The sequence below is a fragment of the Manacus vitellinus genome, unplaced genomic scaffold, assembly GCF_001715985.3.
Source record: "Manacus vitellinus isolate BGI_N305 unplaced genomic scaffold, ASM171598v3 scaffold_27_pilon, whole genome shotgun sequence".
Classification (NCBI taxonomy): Eukaryota; Metazoa; Chordata; class Aves; order Passeriformes; family Pipridae; genus Manacus; species Manacus vitellinus.
Genome location: NW_021940039.1, coordinates 11,390,497 through 11,411,081, shown reverse-complemented (window position 1 = coordinate 11,411,081; position 20,585 = coordinate 11,390,497). Strand labels below are relative to the sequence as shown.

Here is a 20,585-nt window from a genome sequence, read left to right as displayed (position 1 = left end):
TTCCAGTGGTTCTGCTCTGCTAACATTGAGCCAGCACCACTGCACTGGCTCTTTGGCCCAGTGGAGCTCCAGCTGCAAGATTCCAGCTCCTTCCCTTCCTGCTCCAGCCCCCCTGGTGCTGGGCAGCTGCCCCAGGCTGCAGGGAGGCAGGAGCTGGGGAGAGCCCACAGCACAGAAATCCCCCCACCGTGAGTCAATCTTGCCCCAGCGTCCCACAGTTCATACACAAAATGCTGTTCAAACAGGTTTTATTAGTGGTTCTGACCATACTACATCCTCAAGGAAAAAAAAAACAAACAACTTAGTTCACAGTGCCAGGCTGAGATGGTGTAGTCAAAAGAGAAAAAAAAGGGAAAAAACCCCACAAAAATCCAGCGGTGGCTTGTGCCCAGTGTCCACGTGATGGCCAGGCTGGCAGAGCTGAGCCCAGGAAGGGGCTGGACTCCTGCCTGCAGCACTTGGACACAATTCCTACTGCCAGCTCAAGAGCTGCTAAAACCCAAAAAAAGGCCCAGACAGCATCTACAGCACCAGAGCTGCAGCCTCATCCTCCTCATCCTTGCACGGCCAGGAAAAGCTCCAGGAAGGGGCTGACAGGGCATGTCCCCTCCACCAGTAGCAACCCCCTGGCCCCACCATGGCTGAAATGGCTCAGCCTGAGCTTTGCTCGCAGCACGGACTCTCCCACCAACCTTCCAGGCATGTGCTGGGACAGGAGGGGACCATCTCCCACCTTGAAAGCCACCCAGACTCCCCCAGCTGAGCCAGTGTCTCCACAGCCACTCCTGGCACTACCTGGCTGGAGACCCAGCCCTGCTGCAGGCAGCACCTCAAGAGCAAAGACATTCACATCAACTCAGAACAAGCACCGCCCCCATAACACACTTTATTCGCAACCACTCAATGAGAAGAGCTGACCTTCCTCTCCCTTCCCAGGCTTTTCTCAGCCTCCCTAGAAAGCTGCAGTGGGTGGGAGCAGGGCTTCTGCTAGGCTGGATTTTCCTCCTAAGGCACAGGGTGAAAGCAGCAGCACAGGGCTTGATATGTCCCGTGGGACAGGCTGGAGGGGACTTGCACAAAGGAAGGGTCCTGCCTCCTCCCCCTGCCATTTCTGTCCCGCACAGGCTCCTGTCCCCCTTCTCCTGCCCCCTGCACACACACAGGTGTGACAAGTTCTACACAAAGACTCCAAAGGGGGCTCAAAGGCAGGGAGAGCCCCTGGTCAGCACAGCAACCATGGCTGTGGGAGGTTCAGATCAGCCTGGAGGACACTGGGCACCACCGAGCTCCCTGGGCAGCAGCAGGGACACCTCAAACAGCCCCAGGGGTAGGTCAGGGCAGTGCCAGTGTGTGGGGGCACAGCCAGACCCTACAGGGATCCCCGTCAGATCACAGCCCCTCACCTAATGGTGTCCTGGGCCCTGCCAGGGTGACTGTGCCAGAGCCAAGGTGGGAACACGCCACAAGCAGGGTGGACTCTGCAGCCATCAGGCCAGGGCTGGGCACCTGGCAGGAGCTGCTGGCGGCAGGGGGCCTTTGGGAATTCCTCCCCTGCAGCCTCGCAGGCCCAGCACAGCTGCCACTCCCTTTCAGGGCAATCCAGGCAGCCATGGAGGAGGATGGCCACGCTCCAGCCTTGCTGCCCACAGGAGCCAGCCAGGGCCCCTGATCACTGACTGCAGGGGTGTTCACAGCCGGTTCCTGCCACCAACAAAACATCTCCTGGGGTACTGACAGAGGTGCCAGAAGCACAGGCAGAGAAGGCAACAAAGCCTCAAGTCCACCCTGGCTCAGGAACCCACAACAGTTTCAGAAGGACCAGCTGGCACCACACAGGGATGTGGCAGCTGGTTCTTCCCCACAAACACTGAGAGAGAGATTTTCTCATGGGTGTTGAACATGTGCTGCCCAGAGGGAAGGAGCCCAGGGACAGAAAGGGGACAGCACACTTCACTGAGGGACTTCTCCAGCCCCCAGGTCCTACCCAGGTGGCTGCAGGCTCCAAGGGGGCTGAGCAGAGGAAGAGCTCCAGAGTGCTCTGACCAGGAACCAGCTGGCCCACGACTCCCAAGCCCAGCGATGGGCAGGGACAGCTGCTGCTGGTAGCTGCAGGCCCCAGGGGAGGGCAGGGGCTGGCTGGCACTGCCCACTGCATGGGCAGACAGGAGACGTGCCCCGTCCATCAGTGCCACAGCCAGAGGTGACAGTGCCCAGACAGACAGACACAGCAGCACAGGCACAGACAGACGTGGAGCTTGGCAGCGGCAAGAGCCCTGGGAAGGCTGGTGCAGCTGCCCCACGATGGGAGGGAAGCCAGCACAGAGCATCTGCCTGTGAGCAAAGACAGCTCCCAGCCTGGCCCCCACCCTGCCCAGTGCTGCCCAGAGAGTGGCAGGACCTGGGGCTCTCAGGGTACATACTGAGCCCTGTGTCAGGCTCCTCTGCTGGCACAGGATGGACGGTCTCCAGGGTAGATTCACTTCTCTTTCCCTATGGGCATGCCTGGTGTTATTCCAGGCTCCCTTCTGGGCAGCAACACCTCCTGCCCCATTCCACACTCCCAGCACTCACCAACCATCCCACTCCCAGCAAGGGCTGGATTCAGGGCTCCCCTGCCCCACACCCCCTGAAGACACCGACTGCATCAACCCAGCATCAAACCAGTCCATGTCTCTCTTGCACCGCGGCTGCCACACACCCTCCCTGTCCCCCATAGCGTGGAGCACCCAGCAGCACACAACTTACAGGAACATGGAGATCTTGGAAGGAAGTCCTAGACGGCCAAGCCAAAATCCACAGGAGGTGGAGCTCGGGCAGGGCAAACTGTTGTTTTACTACAGAGCACCGTGGATGCGCACTAAACTGGTAGAGCAAGAGCTGCATTGGTTTCCACTGGGAGCCCAGAGAGCAGCAGTTCAGATGCCCAAGTCCCTGCAGGAAATCTTCCGTATCCCACAGCCTGCCAATGTCCACCCAAACCTCTCCTCAGGAAGAGGGTTCCGATCAGACACCTCGTTTCCATTCAGAGCGAAGGTCCCTTTTCGGGAAGGGCTTTTCCCTTCCACTCCGTGCCCCCTCCTTGCTCCGAGACCTGCCTGAAGTGCAGCACAAGCGGGGGATGCCCCGGGCAGGGCTGGCTCCACGCTCACTGCTCCAAGGTGAGGAGGGTTAGAGGCCTGTGAGATCCACGATGGCTTTAATAAAGATGGCGTCATCACGCACGTAGGAGTTCTTGGCTTCCATGACGGAGACAGGACAGAAGAGGGGGCAGCCACTGGCGATGTTCATCTCTGTGACAGGGCGCTGGAAGGAGGAGGACGTCACATCGGGGCGGAAGGCATCAATGATGTGCTCCCGGTTGTTCTGGTCCAGGAGCATCAGGGTGACCTGTGGGGGAAGGTGAAAACACAAGGGAGTGGCTGAGTAACAGGCACATGGAAGCCCAGCCCAGTGACCCGCTGTAACAGGTGCAGGTACCAGCAGCCACAGCCACCCCATGCAACTGCAGAGAAATGCCTCCGAGTGGGGCCAGCAGAGAATGTCACCTCAGTGACATCCTGCAGAAACCATCCCACGTCCTGCCTGTCACTGCAAACTTCCCTGTGGTAGCACAGGGCTGTCGGACTGACTGAAACCTACACCTTGCTCACAACACCAACACTGCACTCAGGTATTTCCCTGAGCTGCTTTCCCCTGCGAAAGGCAGTGTTCCCTCTCTGCATCTATGCATGTCTGCTCAGCCTCCACATGTTCCCCAAACCTGCAGGGCCCAGGAGCTGGGATCTGAGCTCCAGACACCAAGCTCCGAGGCCACCACAAACTTCCCTCGCCTTCAACCCCTGCAGATGCTCTGTGGGGTCCTGAACAACCCATGTCACCCCCTTGCCCCACAGCACACCTGGTGCTCTCAGCACACCCGGGGAATCTCCAGGGCAGCCAAGACAGAGTCCTTTCTCCTCCTTGCCAAGTGGGCCAGAGTGAGAGTGATGAGAAGCTTGAGTGGATGCCAAACCAGAGAGGCCCATGGCTGGGCACAGCAGGCTCTGTCCCAGACCCACCTTCTGGTTGAAGGGCCACCGCAGCAGCGCGTCATTGGGTCCCTTCATCACCACAAAAAACAAGGACAGGTGGGTCCCACGCCCGGTGCCATCCCCGTTCAAGTACACACGGAGACACATCTTGTAGCCGTACTTGCTGGTGTAGAAAGCTGTCAGAGAGGTGCAGAACAGGAAGAGTGAGGGTCCAACCCAGCATAGCCTGGTACCAGAAGATCCCTCTGAAATTTGAGGGCTCCAAAGTTTGGAATCTGGGAGGAGCCACGTTTGGGTCTTAAAATACCTGCACCACACTGCTGCCTGCATGAGCACCCCAAAGCTGGAGCTCTGCCAGGGAACTGTGTGAGGAGCTGGTTTCAGCTTACTGCTCACATCTGGGAAATGCCTTCCCAAGAAAACAACCAGATCCCAATGTGCTGCTTGCTCACTGTCCCAGTGCTGGGCTGGGGAAGCTCTGTGAGGAGAGCCCCTTCCTCTGATAGATACTTGAGCACTTCCCTAGGTAAGGTTTGGGCTTTATTTTGACATTGTCTCTTGCATAGTTATGCTTTAGGCATTAAAAATATATTTCTGGGGCTCTAATATATATTTCCTCCCTTTCTTAACCATTTTATTGTTGGTTTTACAGTCTCTGAGTATTTTAATTCTAACAAAAGGGTTATGCAAAGATCAGATAGTTCAACCCCCTGCCATGGGCAGGGACACATTCCATTAGACCAGGTGTTCAGGGCCCCATCCAACCTGGCCTTGGCAGTGAAGGACCCACCACAAACCCCACACCCAGCTGAGACACAAAAGGTTTTGGGGATTTTGCACACCTGGAGAGAAGATGGCAGGGGAGCGGCCTGTTATCGCCTCCTGACGCTTCCTGGCAAACTCTGTTATCTTCCAGATGAAGACCCCATCATAGGTGGAAGCTTCCATGTTGCGGATCTTCTCCTCCATCTCTGCCATGGCCAGGTCTTTGAGCCCGATGCTCCTCTCCAGCTGCCGGACCTGCTCAGTGGGACACACAGTGCAGCCTGGTCAGAAACATGCAGGCTGTGAACCTGGCAAGAGCCGGCAACACCGGCAGCACTGGCACCACCTGCATGCACCAGCACACTTCTACATCCCCTCCAGGACTGCTCCTTAGTGGGAGACCTTCTCCAGAAAAGACAGGGATCATAGGAGGGAGAAATCAAGCAACATAAGCCAATTCACTGAGGTTTCCTTCTGTACCCCGACATTCTGGAGAAGATTCACAGCTACAGCTCAGTACTTGAGCTGGAAGCTTTCCCACAGACAGTGGAAAAATCCTCCCAAGGAGCCACTCTGTTGGGTGAGCAGCACAAGAAGTGAGGATGAGGAGAAAAAACCCCCAATAACTCAGCACTGTGACAAAACTAAATTGAGAAAGCAAAGAACCTTCACCCTCCGGAAGGTTCGTCCCTGCCAGCTCACACAGGGTCACGCCAGTTGGGCAGCTCCCTTGCCCAGAGAGCACAGGTTCACTGCAAACGGCACAGCTCTGGGTGCCAGGAACACTGGGAGCACTCCATAGGAACTGTGCTGGAGCAGACTGGTGTGGGCAGCTCCTTCACACCTTCAGACTGTGCGTGGCACAATGCTGCAGGCAGCAGCAATGAAGGCACTCCTTTGGCAAAGGCAGCACTCCTTTGGAAACATCTGGAAGGCAAACGGCCCCATGGATTCAGGGAGATGCAGTGAAATCCTGGGTGCTCTGGCTCTTGTTGGAAAACTTTGCTGAGGAGGAACCCCTTGGTGTCTGCCCAACTTGATAATTAACACAGATCTGATGCTTTATGCAAGTCAGTTTAGTCCCCAGCTTTTCCAGGGAGCTGCTGAAGGTCGGGCACAGGCACAAAGGGTATTTTAGTTCTGCCTTCAGATTTGTGGAGTTTCAGGGCCAGATGGTGAAGCTCTGCTAGCTCATAACAGGGAAAGGAAATAGGAAACAGCCTCTGCTGGGAGTGCTGGGAGGCCCCAGGTCAGCAGTTACACACCTTGTTGCTCAGCGTTTCGATTTTCTCCTGGTCCAGCCGGTGCTGACGGCTGTAGGCTTCGGCTGTCAGGGACACTCTCTCCACCTCCCGGTTCAGCACACAGACAATGTTCTCAAAGGTCACTGTTTTCCTCTCGAGGGCCTCACACCTTCCTAAGAGCTGCAGGGACCGGGAGAGCTCTGACTCTGAGCACAGTGAGTTTGCTGCCAGCAGCGGGGAGTTGTTTTGCGATGAGGAAAGTGCAGGAAGGGGTTTCAGGTCCCCAACACCAGCCCTGAGGCTGAGCACAGAGCTCAGCAGCATGTAGAGATGCTCCGCCAAACACTTGCTTTCATGTTCCAGGAGCTTTTCATTTTCCACCTACATGAAGAGAAACACATCCCCTATTCAGCCTGCACAATTTACACTGTCATCATTCACACAACGAATTCCTCCTCTCGAGGTCACGACACCAGTTTTAAATTATAAAGGGGAAAAAACAAAGAAAGATAAAAAATGTGTTTTGGTGGGGGTGGTGTGGGTTTTTGTTTTGGTTTAGAAGTGTTTCAAATCACATACAATGAGGGATGCTGGATACTTCTCCAGCTGTGCACATTGGTCTGGCTCTGCCTTCCTCCACCCCCTCAGAAAGGCTCTCTCAGATGAGTTTAACAGCACCAAAGAATAAGCCTCACATAACCCCCCTAGAGGAGGGATTAATATGAACATCACCAGTGGGAGCTCAGAAAACTAAGTGACACGGAGAAATATGGCCTGGCCCCAGTTCTTTGCTTACAGAATCACAAACTTGTTTGGGTTGGAAGAGACTTTAAAAGCTCATCCTGTCCCACCCCGTGCCATGGGCAGGGACACCTTCCACTAGACCAGGTTGCTCCAAGTCCCGTCTTCTTCCCGTTGCTTCTCTGGGCAACCCATGCCAGGCCCTCACCACCCTCACAGGGAAGAATTTCTTCCTAAGGTCTCATCTAACCCTGTCCTCTGTCAGTTGAAGCTTGTCCCCCTGAAAGCAGCATGACCACCAGAGTCCCAAAGCACTCAAGTAGGAGGAGATTTTGTTCCACAGGAAGTTCATGCGATACTCAGACTCTGCACAGCAGATGATGTGAAGCTCCATGTGCAAAGGGTTTAAAACCTCTCTTTGTTCAATTACCTGAACACAGACACCTGGGCCAGCTTGGGCAACAGCAGCTTGCAGGTGAACTCTAATACTGGGACTGAAAAGCCTCAAGGTAAATCAAGAGAGGAGCCCTTACCACCTCAGCACAGCCCACAACCTCGAACCGGCAAGGCACTTTGGATCTGCCACAGGTCTTCACATGGTCCCGAAACTAGAAAGGAAAGAAGGAAGGAAGACAGACACTGTTAGATCTGATGTGTCCCCAGTGCTCCCTTTTCATCTCACTGACATCTGGGAAACTGAGCCGAGCTGAAGAATGCCCAAGGTTAATCACTAGCTGTCACCATGCTTGGCTAAACCTGGGCACTGCCTGCCATCAGGCATGACTTTCACTGTATATACATACAGCCCTGACCTCTGAAGAAAGCTTACTTTCTCCTTCTCTTGATGGCTGGGAGGTCTCACTGTTCACCAGCACATACAAGAGAGAAAAAGCAAGCAGCGCAGGTACAAGCTGCACATGCTGAGCAATAACCTTCCCTAAGGGCTGAGGAAAGGGAGGCAGAGGGAACAACCCCACAAAACAGGGACACGTTTCATTTTGGGCACTTCACATAACACTGGTGAGGATGTGCCACAGGTTGGTATTTTTACCTCCATCCCAGCATTATATTTCTGCAGAGAGGTGCCACTAACACCCCAGCACTGAGATGACTTGTTCAGGTTCCCACACAGCATATGATTAATCCACCAAGCACTGGCACAGCATCAGCTTGAGTTTGATACATCTCTCAACAGATACCAGAATTCTGTTCTGAACCACCATCATATTCCCCACTTAACTCCTACATCTGCTACAACAGATGTCAATTAAAACTGGTTTTAAACTACATTTTTAAAGGCTTCTAGATCCATCTAGCTTGTGTAATGTGTCAGGTTACTCAGAGTTAACACGGCTGCAGATAATCAACAAGAGTTTGGAGAGATAAACAAAGGAGTTAAAATTTAAACACAGAGTAGATTACCCATGGGGATCCCACGAGCCAGCTCTTTGCAGGGCTTCAGCTCCAGCCTGCAGACAAGCAGGGTTGTACCCAAAACTCCAGCTCCCAGACAAGCTGGGCTGCCTCACCAGCCCCCAGCCGTGCCCTACACTGCCCATTTAGAAGAACTCTTTTGGTCCTCTTTTTGCTGCCTCTGTTCCCTTGCTCTGCTACTAAAAAACATCTGCCCGTAGCAGGCAGGATGGTTTCAGATGAATGTGCTTTCTGAATATGTTTTTCCGAAACTTTGATTTTTCAGACTTTTGAGCCTTGTCCCAGGAGCCAGCAGCACAGAGATCCTACATACATGGATTCCATTGGATGGTTAATTAGAAATCAATTAATATAGCTGGAGATGGGCTCCCTTGCCATAACTGCAGGACACAAACCCATGAGCGTGCTTTTCCCACAAAGGCTTTGCTCCCAGACATGAGGTGTCAGCAGCAGCACCAGTGCAGACCTGCAAGCGCTGGTGAGTCACGTTCCCTCACACCCACTCAGTACTTTCAGCCTTACGGAAAGGTCACATCCACGCTAACAGCTGCCACTCCATCATTCTCTCCACTCCACTTCCTAATGGACTCAGTTTTCCTCCTTGTTCCCAGAATGCCAAGCTCAGCCCATAGGGACAAACACCTCCACGGCACAGGGTTGGATGGATACCTTCTCCCTGGGAATCTTCTTCCCACAGCCTTCACAAGTCAGCGGGAATTCAGGGCAGACTTCATCATGAGCCTGTGAAAAAATGAACATGAGATATTTGTCCTCTACATAAAAGCCCCACTGAGGGTTGGTTTATAGTTTATTACAGCTGAGTGCTGTAATATTTTTAAACTGTTTCATTTAGCAGTCCCTGCACACAAGCACCTGCCCCTGCAGCCAGAGCTCATGGGCTGTGTGATGGCCAGAGGGGCTGAGCAACTGATCAGGGCAACATGATCCTCTGTCCTCAGCAGACTCTTGGGCAGCAATGCCAGCTAAATTGAGAATGCTGGAATATGCCCCAGCTTCTGTGTTGTTTCCACACTGCCTAACCCTTCTCTTTACACACTGACCAGTTGAAATTAGGCATTGGAAACACCATGAATATGCAGATCAAAATTCAGATTAAAAGATAAGGGCACTGAAGTCTCCTGCCATGGTAGAGACAGAAAATATACCAACAAGGAGCATTTCTAATGCAGCTGTCTGAAACGAGATGTTTGAAAACTTGTTCACATTTAGTCTCTATTGACAGAAGGTCCTGTCTTGGGGCAGGGCGAGGGGGGGAAACACATACGGGGGAAAACTTCACCCTGTTACACATCAGAAAGCGGAAAATGAAACCATCAGTGGCTCAGCATCGGCTTCTTGGTTACTCTCTCCTTTTTATGCTTTAAGTGAGTAACCAGGCTCAGAGCTTCACTGCATGTCCCTGGTGACCAGCCAGCCGGCAGGGTTTGCAGGGGGCACTGCTGCCCACACGGACACTCTTCCTGCACGGACACTCTCCCAGCACAGACACCTCTGCCTGTGCAGGAGGAGGCCAAGTGCCTGCCCTCATCCCACTCACTCAGAGGGGCTGAGCCCTTTCTTCTACCACCTAGTGCTCTCCTGTGCTAGAAACACCCGATAGCATCTCCCCCATGACCCACAAAGCACTGGCAGAAGGACAGACGGTCTGGCTGAAGGAAGGAAACTTCACTGTAGAGACAACTATTTTAAAAGAGATTATTTTAAACATATGGTCTCCCATGCTAACATGCTGAGTGTAAAACTACCACCCCCTCTACACTCCTCACCTCCCAGCATTTATCCTCCATTCCAACTCCCGGCAGCACCACACCCAAGAGCAGGCAGCCCTGCCTGCAGCACAGGAAGGAAACCAGCCCTGCCGAGCTCACAGTGCAACTGCTCTGTATGTAAACGATTTAAGACACCCAGTAGCTTCAGCCAGCGCAGATCCAAACCTCCAGACAAACATTTCTGTATAAACAGTTTCAGGCTCTTCTGGAATCCCTTGTTCCTCCCACCCCACGTGGGTGTCAGAACAGAGATGGATGGTATCACTGCTGGAAGAAATCCACCCCACCCTCCGGAGCCAACGAGAGCAGAGGTTGGCACTTGAGCCTCATCTGCCACACTCCACTCCCACAGGAATGGGACAATCCCTCTGTTTACACCTTTCCTACACCCACATCTGTGAGCCCCTGCTACAGGGACGAGCACCACTGTCATCCAGGCATTCACTGGGAATGTTTTCCGGAGCTCTGGAAAGCCGTGGCTGCGAGCAGGGCTAGGCAAGAGCTGATCCTCTCCCAGAAGGAACTAGAGTGGAAATCAAGTTAGACAGGGGTCAGAGGGAGGGGACAGCCATGGAAGAATTAAAGGGGGGCTGGAAGACAACAGTCTGGCTCAGACTTTCAGGGTTAATCTCTGGTGACCTCAGTGTTGATTCTCACCCACTGAGGCACATGCCAGCCTGCAGCATCCAACAGCAGAAGCAGGAAAATCAACCCAGGTTAAAAGCCTGTCAGCAACATCTGGCTCTTCCCACCCCATTAAAACCAAAACTGCTGATTGATCCGCACATTGATTTCACTCCCTAATAATAAACAGTGAGACAATCCCACAGCAGCCTGTCCATCACCCACCACCAGCAGACAGGCAATTCTCTGGAGGGGCAGCACCAACCTCTGCTCTCTGGGATCAGTGACAGAACCCCAGGTAATGCCTGGAGCTGTGCCAGGGGAGGTTTAGGTTAAATACTCAGAAAAGGTTCTTCCCCCATGGGGTGGTCAGGCACTGAACAGGCTCCCCAGGGCAGTGGTCACGGCCCCAAGGCTGACAGAGCTCAAGGAGTGTTTGGACAGTGCTCTCAGGGACAGGGTGGGATTGTTGGGGTGTCCTGGGCAGAGTCAAGACCTGGACCGGACGGTCCTGTGGGTCACTTCCAGCTTGGGATATTCTATGGTTCTATCACAATGCCAGGATGAGCTGCTCCCCTCTCTCTGCTTCAGACAAAAGCAAAAGTTGCAGTTTAATCTCATTGCCACTTCACCTCTTAGGGTGTCGCTAAACTTGACTTCAACTATGGAAGAGGCTTCTGCTGGAAATCATTATCCCCATACCCTGGTGGCAGAGCAGGAGGTGCCCCTGCTGCCCAGCTGCTCTGCTCGTAACCTGCCACATCCACACAGGTCCAGTTTTAAGGAGCTCTTGTAACCACATTGGGAATCCACCAGTGTGACACAGGGTTCCCCCTCCAGCAAAGCAACAAGGCAGGTGGCTGGGAAACACCACTGTTGAAGCAGCTGCTGCATGATACCTCTGCCAGAGCCTGCGGGAAGGTCACAGCAAAGGGCAGGGCTGGCAGAGGGACAGAAGGACAGACTCACAGTGAGCTGCACCCTGCAGCCTTCCTGCAAAGTCTCCTGGTCTTGGAAAGTCAGTCCGTTAGTCTGCTCTGAGTACAACAACAGCAACCATAAGCAGACACAGTTCAAGGGCTTGGCAGCTGGATGGGAGCAACAAAAATGAAGGAAAACTACCAGGACGGCAGAGGAAAGCCAGGTGCCATGGCACAGGGCACACTGCTGGCTGTCAGGGCTTGGGCAATCTCCAGCCCCAGCACTGCCATGTCCAGCACTTGGCTCCTTCACCATCTTAGCCTGGCTACAAGGAAAAGGATGGGCCCATGGAATTGTAGAGGAAAACCTAGAGGAAAATGGGTCTCCAGTGTAAAAGAGAGGGTTTTGAGGGAACCCGAATCCATTGCGCCAAGAAGCACGAGTTGTTTCATGCACCTCTCCCAGTTCCCCAGGGGCTCCAGAGTCTCCAAGATGGGAATGTGCCACACAAGGCAGATACTTTGGGATGTCCTGCTCCTTTGAAGTCACCAAACCCTTCCATACTGGAGCTCCTAATGCCAGGAGAGTCCTAAGCTGATTCTATGCCCGGCCTGCTCCAACCTTTCCCCATGCAGGTGGGCTAGGCTACCAGGCCCATGGTGACCACAGGCTCAGTCCTTGTGCTACTGCATGGAACCAGCAACACAAGGCTGGAAAGCAGGAACCCAGTCTGTAATTCCCAGTGCCAAGTGGGAATGGGAGCTTTCTGAGACTCAGACAAACTGGTGCCAGACGCAAACTTCTCCCTTTGCTGGGACATGCTGGTGACAGATCCAAGCAAGTTCACTTGGCACCACAAATAATCAAACCTCAGAGAAACTGTCAAAACCAAGGACGAAGTTCCTATCAGTAGCTGCTGTTGGCTCCAGCTGGGTGGGTGTAGGGCAGCAAGGGCACGGCAACACAGCACTCCCTCACTGCTGCCCAGTGCCCACCCGAGCTGATGACAGAAGTGGTCAGGAACTCTTGCTTTTGGCATTGACGTTTTACTCATCAGCTTTTAGGGCTGATGTGAGAGAGGCTTTGCTTTGGGGCTTGTTGGCAGAGGAACACCGAAGCAGCATTCAGGCACTGAAGACAGGTGTGAAGGCAAGAGCAGGTTCTGAAGGCAGAAAAGGGTATGAGATGCATTTGAAGCAGCATCAGGTTTTCCATCATTTCCTAAAACAGACTCTGCCTTTCCCTGGTTGCTTTGAACTAGACAAGCATGAGGTGGTGGCACAATCCAGCGTGCTTTTTCCAAATCCCTCTATCATCACAGAGGAATGATTTTCCTAGGGAAACTCTACTCCAAAACAGAGCCAGGGTTGGACCCCCAGGGTATTTTAGATCAGCCTGAGTCTGACCCTGGTCCAGCTCCACTGTTCCCCACCTTGGACATGGCCAGCTGCACTGCAAAACCAAAAGGACTAAATCTGCTTGCCAAGGAAATTAAAAATCATGGCGCTGGACTACACTGAGTCTCCTTAAACAGCTGGTTGACACGTAAGGAAGGGTCAAAGCAACTGGGAACATCTGATTAGAGACAACTCTGCAGGTCTTCCAGGCTACAATTAACAGTCACAGTCCTGGTCGTGTCAAAATGCCCAAGATATGCTGTTCACACCCAAAGAGGTCACTACTGGAGAACACTCTGTCACCAGGGAGGTGACATCAGTCACACGGCCACACTAAGGATGCCAGGCACCAGCAGGTTTGTAGCCAGGATCTGAATTCCTCTCTGATGGTATTTCTGCTGTGTGCTTGCAGAGGTGCTGCAGGGCTGGCGGCCACACTCCGAGGAAGAACTGCACTGTGCAGTAACTGAGCACTGGGACAGGCTGCCCAGAGATGGTGTGGAGTCTCCCTCACTGGAGATATTCTGGAACCATCTGGACACAGTCCTGTGCCACGTACTCTGAGATGACCGTGCCTGAGCAGGGAGGTTGGGCCAGATGAGCCGCTGTGGTCCCTTCCAACCCTACCCGCCCTGTGATTCTGTGAAAGCACTGCCCATACTGATCAGCTCCCAGGACAACACTCCTGGAAAGAATCTCCCTCCTTTCCAGCACTCAAAGTTTCACCTTAATCACTCAGATCACAAGGGACAGCCTCAGGATGAAGTTCTCATGGGTCTACCTGACCTCCACACCAGAAGGGTGGTGCTGGCACTGGCCAAGCTCTGGGAGCTGCAGATGGTGGGCAGGGGCAAGGGTGGCTCCTCTGCCCCGCAGGCAGTGTGGAGATGAAGGCTGTGAACAGAAGGGTTCTTACAGTGTGAGGCTGAGGACACCACTGGCACACAGAAAAGGGGAGATGAGACAAATATTTCAACGGGGAGAGGTGTCTTTTACATGCTGGAGAGGCTGAGCCTGTGGTGAGCAGCTTAATTTCAAACTCGATTTCTCTCTGCTGTCCAAGAGGTTGGAAGTGCCCAAGGGTGTGTGTGTGTGATTATGGCTTTGGCTCCTGCCAGACACCTGGAGCCCAAAGAACATCTGCCTGGCCCTACAACGCCCCCAGCTGCATGCATGGCAAGGGGTTTCCTCAGGTATAGAAGGGACACACAGCACTCACCTCCACTTCAAATTTGTGACTGACAGCTTTTCATTCTCCAATGGGCAGATGCCAAAACTGTTAATTTTGGGGCCACCACAAGAAGACTGAGCTGGTTTTAGAAACGAAGAGCAAACCCTCCACAGCCCGGGCTTTCCAACCCCCTCCCACGCATGCTCTCTGGCACTCCCCATGGCTTTATCTCCCACCATGGGCTTGGAAGGGAAACCGCCTGGGGCCTGGGCAGCCAGCTACACAAACTGCTGTGGGGACCGTAAGGGAAGCTGGGATGTGACTGCGGCTCCAGCTCTGGAAAATAAAGATGTGTCAGATCCCTTTTACCAAAGCAGCAGGTCCTTTTGGTCACCTGCACATGCAAGTCAGGGATTCTCCCACCAGAAAGTGGTCTGGTCCTGCTGCTCAGGCTGGAACTGGCTGCAAACTGCACTTCACCACCAGGCCAGAACTTGGAGCCAAAACCTTCAGAAAAAGACAATAAATGCTGTACTGAGTTTTAAAGAGAAGGCTGGTCACCCTGACACGGCATCACCATGCCTGCCACAGCATCTTGAGTGTTGTACCCCACACAGACAACACTGATACAACACTCAGAGGTACATCTTTGGAGTAGCAGGAGCCAGGTGAAGGAGCTCCAAAGACCAGCAGCTCTGCTCTGAGCAATGTGCAAAAGCCTGAAGATGAAGTTTCCATCTCAGCTGAAAATCACCCCATTCCTGGGGTACAGCTGGGAAAGGGGGGCACGACAAGGTGATGGGGCAGTGGGAGGCCCTGGCTCAGGGCCCCCAGAAGCATTCTTGAATGGGGACAGTTTTCCTTACATGAGGTGCAGTAGGGGTTCTCCAGCATCTCTCAGTAAGAACACTGGGCAGGAAAGAACTGCCCAGTTATCCTGTTCTCCTGGTCCCAGGAAGTCCAGAAGGGACATCCTTTCTGACACCACAGGCTTTGGAATAACATCACTTGAGTTCTGAGTCTTGCACTTTCCACAGCCTTCCAAGCTTCACTTACAGCGAACTCTCTAAAACCAAGGTGTCAACAACAAACTCAAGGAAACCACATCCCCTCCAGCATGGATTAGGCCAAGTTATCCCCACAGTTGATAGTCACACTGCCTCAGGAGCTGAGCCAATCTGTTTTCCTAGAACTGCCCCACAAAACTTAATTTAAATACTGCTGTCAGGATTAAGCTTAAAAATTAGTTCTTCTTCCTACACTTGGTCAATTCAAGTTCCTTATGTCTCAGATAATTCTGTTTCCTCCCAGCTGAAGGGGGCACAGTTAAATCCCCTGTCTGGGGCAACCAAGGGGAATGCCGAGGCTGACCCCCCTCCACAGCCCCCTCCTCCCATTTCAGCCCTGGAGGGAGGGTGAAAAATGGGAGCTGGTGGGATGAAAAGCAAAAATATGAGAACTGAGGATATGTTGATAAAACAAGAGAGGGGCGTGGGCAGCTGGAGGTACTGCAAGGCAAGAGGAGAAATGCATCAGAGCCGAGGTACCACAAACTCCCTCTGCCTGGATACCACTGGGCACATTTGGGGCTCTTTGCTTTTGTTCTAACAGGCTGGTTTTAGTTTCTGCATCCCTTCTCGGACTTTCCACCTGAATCTAAAGGCTCATGCCCACAGCCTTCTGTTCTGTATGTACATGCAGGCAGATTCATCAGGAAACCCATACAGGAAACAAGGTCACTAATGAGAGAGAAAAAAACCCTTCAGCCCCACCACAAACTGCTTTATCCAAATGCCATTAAATATTTACAAAGGCTGAAAAATGCACTTTTAAACCTAAACTTAAGTTTTCATGTGATCCACAGAGCTTGAAACAGAAGTGCAAGTCATGACCAAGCAGACTGCACTCGTTCAGTTTTGTATGTCCCTTTGAGAGGTGAACTCTAGTCTGCCTGAACAGAAAGCAAAACTGACATCAGCTCTATTCATTTTTTTGAAGCTTGAGCTTTCCAGCTGCAGAACATTTTTACCCTGTGCGTGCCCTGATAAGATTAACAAACCAGAAGTGACAGTATCTCTTGATTTGCAAGGGGGGAGCAGCCTCTCTCAGTACAACACATGACTTTTAAATTAGCAAACAATGAATTCACTCTGAGGGACTTTCCATGTCCTGTCAGAAATAGCTCTGAGGGACTTTCCAGAGTGGGAGTGCTGAGCCGCTGCAGGACATTACCCACAGCGTAGCTACGGATACAACCCTCCTGCACCAGGCAGCTCTAGGCTGTGGCCCTGAAGGCTGGGTTTAACTAGTCCACAGCATTGAGAGGCTCTGGGCCAACGCAGCTGTTCGGTGCCTCCTTTCCCAGCCACACGGCTCTGACAGCATGGAGACAGCCAGCACTGACTAAACGCCACAGCTCTTTGGCAGGCAGCTGGGAGGAGATAACACAGGCCAGACCTTGCCTCCTCCCACCAGTTCCCAGGAAAGAACCAGCTTCTCCCAAGACAGCACAAAATAACCTCCTCCCTTAGGCTGAATGCCACCAGACAGGCAGGAGAGGCAAATCAACTGTGAGAGGAACTAGCTAGCACTGCTCCAAACCCCCACAACCCTCACAGACACAGGACTGCCCTAAGACTCACAAAAATCAGGACGGTGGAGACTCACAAACCCCTGGCAGGGGAGAGGTGTGCCACAGACCCACAAGCTATGGGGCCCACCTCTTTCAAACACCCTTTGTCTGAGCAAACACCAAACTGGGGCTTGGGAAGATCAGGTGTGAAGGAAAAAAAAAGGCACAGCCTCATCCATTCAGGAGCTCTTCAGCAGCTGTGTGTAAGGTTCTGGGGCATCACACACACCTGCAGCCCTGCAAGAAGTCAGCCTGATCCCAGGACAGCTCCCTGCTCCTCTGAAATCCCAGGGGGAGCCCTGGCCAGACTCAAGCACTCAAATATTTTTAGGCCACACAGGGAGGACCTTTGGTAGCTGATGATTTTTGCTGAGCTCTGCAGGAATGTGTTAAGATTTTTCTTAAACCCAGAAGAAGTTCAGCAGAGCTTATCAGCCACAGCACACTCAGCACTGGAAGCTGCTGACAGACGTCATCTGGTTTAGTCTAATGGAGATGAGCTCACTATAATCATTGCAGAGGGCATCAGGCTTATGGACACCAGCAGAAATTGAAGCATGAAGCAAACAATCTGCAGGCACCACCAGTACAGCCTGAACCTTGGAATCAGGGTACACCCTGTTCCCTGAAATGCAACCCCCAAACTCTCCATGCTGCAGCAGTGTTAAGCTTTTCACCCGACATTTCTTGTCCCACATCCACATCATGAGTCTCTCACAGATCTATGAATGAGGGTTCACAGCAGTAGAGCCATTTAGCACCGACACCCTCATCCTCTGGACTGAACTTTGAGCACACAGCAGAAGGCTCAGAGAGCAGGACAAGGAAGCAGAGCTCCAGAAGCACCTCTCTGCTAAAAGGTTCAGCAGCCTGGGCTGAAAGCTCAGGCCTGATGCGCAGCTGTTGCTTCTTCCTTCCACCTTGCAATGGCATCATAGAGAAAATCCCAACATTAGCCTCGACAAACCAAGGTGAAACCTGTTCTTGACACACATCTCAGTCGCTACCAGAGCTCTGTGAACCACAAGGCTATAATCTTTACCTGGGGCAAGTGTTAGAGGGAAATAAAATCCCTCTTATCTCAACCCCTCCACATGGTGGTTCTGCCATTCCAAGAGGGATGATAAAACTATCCTTCAGGAGCACCAAAGCTTCACAGGTGAATACAGATTCACATGCTATGGACCAGGCGCCTATGGCCACAACTAAAACCTGGATTAAAAAGCTAGTGGGCTCCTTGAGAAGAGCAGAGGTGGAAAAACCAGGCTTGTGGCCCAGAACAGCCTGGGGTGATGGGTGACCAGCCAGTGCTCAGTCCCACTGCCCTGGTAGCTATGGGGACAGCTGAAATAGGGTCATGGCCAGGCCACTTTCCCTGAGCTGATGGATCTGAAGGAGGTTTTAGGTTCATATAATGCAGAGAAATTCACAACAACTTCATGGCACAGCACCGTTTCTCGATAGTCTTTTATAGCAGAAAGGAGCTGGAGACATAGCAGGTGGCTCTCACCATGGAAGCAACATGCTCGCAAGCAAACCTGAAACGGTCTCAGTCCAGCCTGTGCCCTCAGCAGGGCATACAAACCCTCACTCTGGGAATCTCATCAGTTTACAGTGAAGCCCAGGGATTTGACAGCTCCCACCCCAGCCTCAGTGGGCACAGGCAACACCCGAGCCTTCCCCGAACACGGAGGAAAGAAGGGTGCAGACGTGGCAAGCCCTGGTGTGGCCTGTACCTCGTACTCTTTGATGGTGCCCCTCCAGGTGCAGCCGCTGTTGATGCACATGGCTGGCAGACTCTCCACCTCCCGCCGCGCCGCGTTGTCAGGGAAAGCCTGGAGGGCAAAAAACAAGCAAGCCACAAATACTACTGAGGGGTTGCAGTTTTGATCAGGACTCCTAATTCTTTTTGAAGACTCCTCCCAGGCCAGTTGCCCCATCACAGCCTTGGAGGTGTGCTAATGGCAACCAAATTGCTGTGACAGCATTAAGTAGGGCACCACCACACACACGTGACCCGGATTTCAGCACCAACACAGCAGTCACCACTCTCACTACTGAAGAAAAGGGTTCCTAGGAATAAGGGGTTCTCAGAGCCCATGTTTTAAACAAAAACTGCAATTAGTGACACCAGTGATCTGTTAATTTTTTCTTAAGTGCATTTTTTCTTACCGAGCTTGTTTCCAAAATAGAAATTCCTTCTTCGTATATTCCTTCCTGGATACAGCTGGCACACTTTTGAGGTCCAGCACTATCAGACAGAAAAATAATCATCAAACACAACAAAAAGGAATTGATTTATGATTTAGCAATAAAGTGACTTCTGGTAACTTTACAAAATCAAAGAGCTTTTTCTATCTTTAAAACACGACATTGAGCCTTTCCTCGTGTGTATTTTTGATGCCTATTTCTAATTCTTTTTTCTTCTCATGATTAACCATTCTATTAAGCTTCCCTCACTTAATGGCAGGAGTGAGACAGAACACAAAGAAACTTATCTGGAAGCCAGCTTGTGCTTAAATCTCTTCCACTTTGACACAACAACCAAATGATGACTTTTAGGAGCATTCAACAGCTGTGATGAAGATTGAGGGAGATGGGTGATATGCCTGGATTGCCTCCTGAACAGCAAAAACAATCCAGGAAATTATGGAAAAGGGAACTCTGAAGCAACAATGAAGGCAAGTCAGAGATTAGACATTCCCTTAGAGAAGAGGTGATGCTGAACCTCAATGATTAAACACAGCTCCCTCGCTGAGAGGGCTCTGAAAATGAGACTTTTTCTCTCCTTTTTATCTTGAAAATACCTTTTCAAGCATTTTGTGTCCATCCTGAAGGCACAACAGTTACCTGATGATTTTCTTCAGGCAGTAGGAGCAGTAGCGATGGCCACACTGTGCCTGGAACGGCCGCCTCAGGATGTTCTTGCAATCAGAGCAGAGGTATTTGACCTCCAGTTTAGTTCCCAGGATCTCCTTTGCAAACCCAGGCTGGCTTACATCCAAAGAACCAGGTGGAGAAGAGTTTGCTGCTGCCATGTGAACGAAAAGTTCTGGCTGTATCTCCAGAGACTGAAAATAAAAGAATTTCCCCTATTTGATTATAACAGCATGGCCGTGATTTTTCATATGAACGCGTTACTCACAGCCATGTTACGCTGGCCCCCAAACCCCACCAACACAGGCAAACACACTGATGTAAACCACATCACAAGCCTACTTTCACCTGGTTAAAAACATGGGAGAAAACTTGAATTTTAGAACTAAATCCAGAACAAAGAGACAGGGTGGACAGACCTCATAAAAACCCCCTGTCCAAGCTGACTGAAATGCAGTCTGTTCAGAGAAATCACGGCTTCTGGCCCCAAACATGGTAAAAAACTGTCCTCAACCTGATGAGGAATACAATAAATGGCCTCAGTCCACCAAGAACCTGTTGACACTGAGTGAGGTGACCACAGCCTACCAATGTTTGTTCTCATGTCTGTCAGAAAGCACCAAAATTCTGCTTCGAGGCAGTTGGTCCCAGGGACACACAGTGCAGCCCAGATTCACTGGTGATGCCCAAGCAGGCATGCATAGTTCTCCAGAAGGATGGAAAATGAGCACATGAGAGGCACAAGCAAATTGGAAAGGAGAAAAAGAACAAAATGCGTTTGTTTTGACTGCTTATGATGATCTAAAGGTGCATCTCACACATTCATTCACTGAGAGTACATCCCACAACCACCCAGAACGCCCAAGGGAGCATATACATGGAATCTCAGACTGGTTTGGGCTGGAAAGGACCTGAAAGCTCATCTCATCCCACCCCCTGCCATGGGCAGGGACACCTT

At 52.0% G+C, this 20,585-nt stretch overlaps 1 protein-coding gene across 2 annotated transcripts; it reads right to left on the bottom strand.

Annotated features, from left to right (window-relative positions):
• Positions 1-231: 231 nt before the first annotated feature.
• On the bottom strand, positions 232-20,575 carry TRAF2 (TNF receptor associated factor 2). 2 transcript variants are annotated; one of them, XM_008926061.3, is made up of 10 exons: positions 20,216-20,575; positions 19,601-19,821; positions 18,923-19,001; positions 18,487-18,585; positions 8,885-8,956; positions 7,315-7,389; positions 6,062-6,421; positions 4,874-5,051; positions 4,059-4,207; positions 232-3,387 (listed from the first exon to the last, which is right to left on the bottom strand). In XM_008926061.3, exons 2-10 carry the CDS (start codon positions 19,786-19,788, stop codon positions 3,169-3,171), a joined length of 1,419 nt encoding a protein of 472 aa, XP_008924309.2. In that variant the 5' UTR covers positions 19,789-19,821; positions 20,216-20,575; the 3' UTR covers positions 232-3,168. The 2 variants fall into 2 exon arrangements, with proteins under 2 accessions (XP_008924309.2, XP_029816323.1); XM_029960463.1 differs by lacking the exon at positions 20,216-20,575 and having other exon boundaries at positions 19,601-19,862.
• Positions 20,576-20,585: the final 10 nt, after the last annotated feature.

What these genes read in the sequence shown, in the direction of transcription:
- TRAF2 (XM_008926061.3), bottom strand. Translation starts at nt 19,788, where the DNA reads ATGGCAGCAGCAAACTCTTCTCCACCTGGTTCTTTGGATGTAAGCCAG. An exon ending in TTGTGGGCTGTGCTGAGGTG is followed by an intron (nt 6,422 to 7,314) that starts GTAAGGGCTCCT and finishes CTCTTCATGTAG; the next exon opens with GTGGAAAATGAAAAGCTCCT. An exon ending in CCCTGCCATCTTCTCTCCAG is followed by an intron (nt 4,208 to 4,873) that starts GTGTGCAAAATC and finishes CCTCTCTGACAG; the next exon opens with CTTTCTACACCAGCAAGTAC.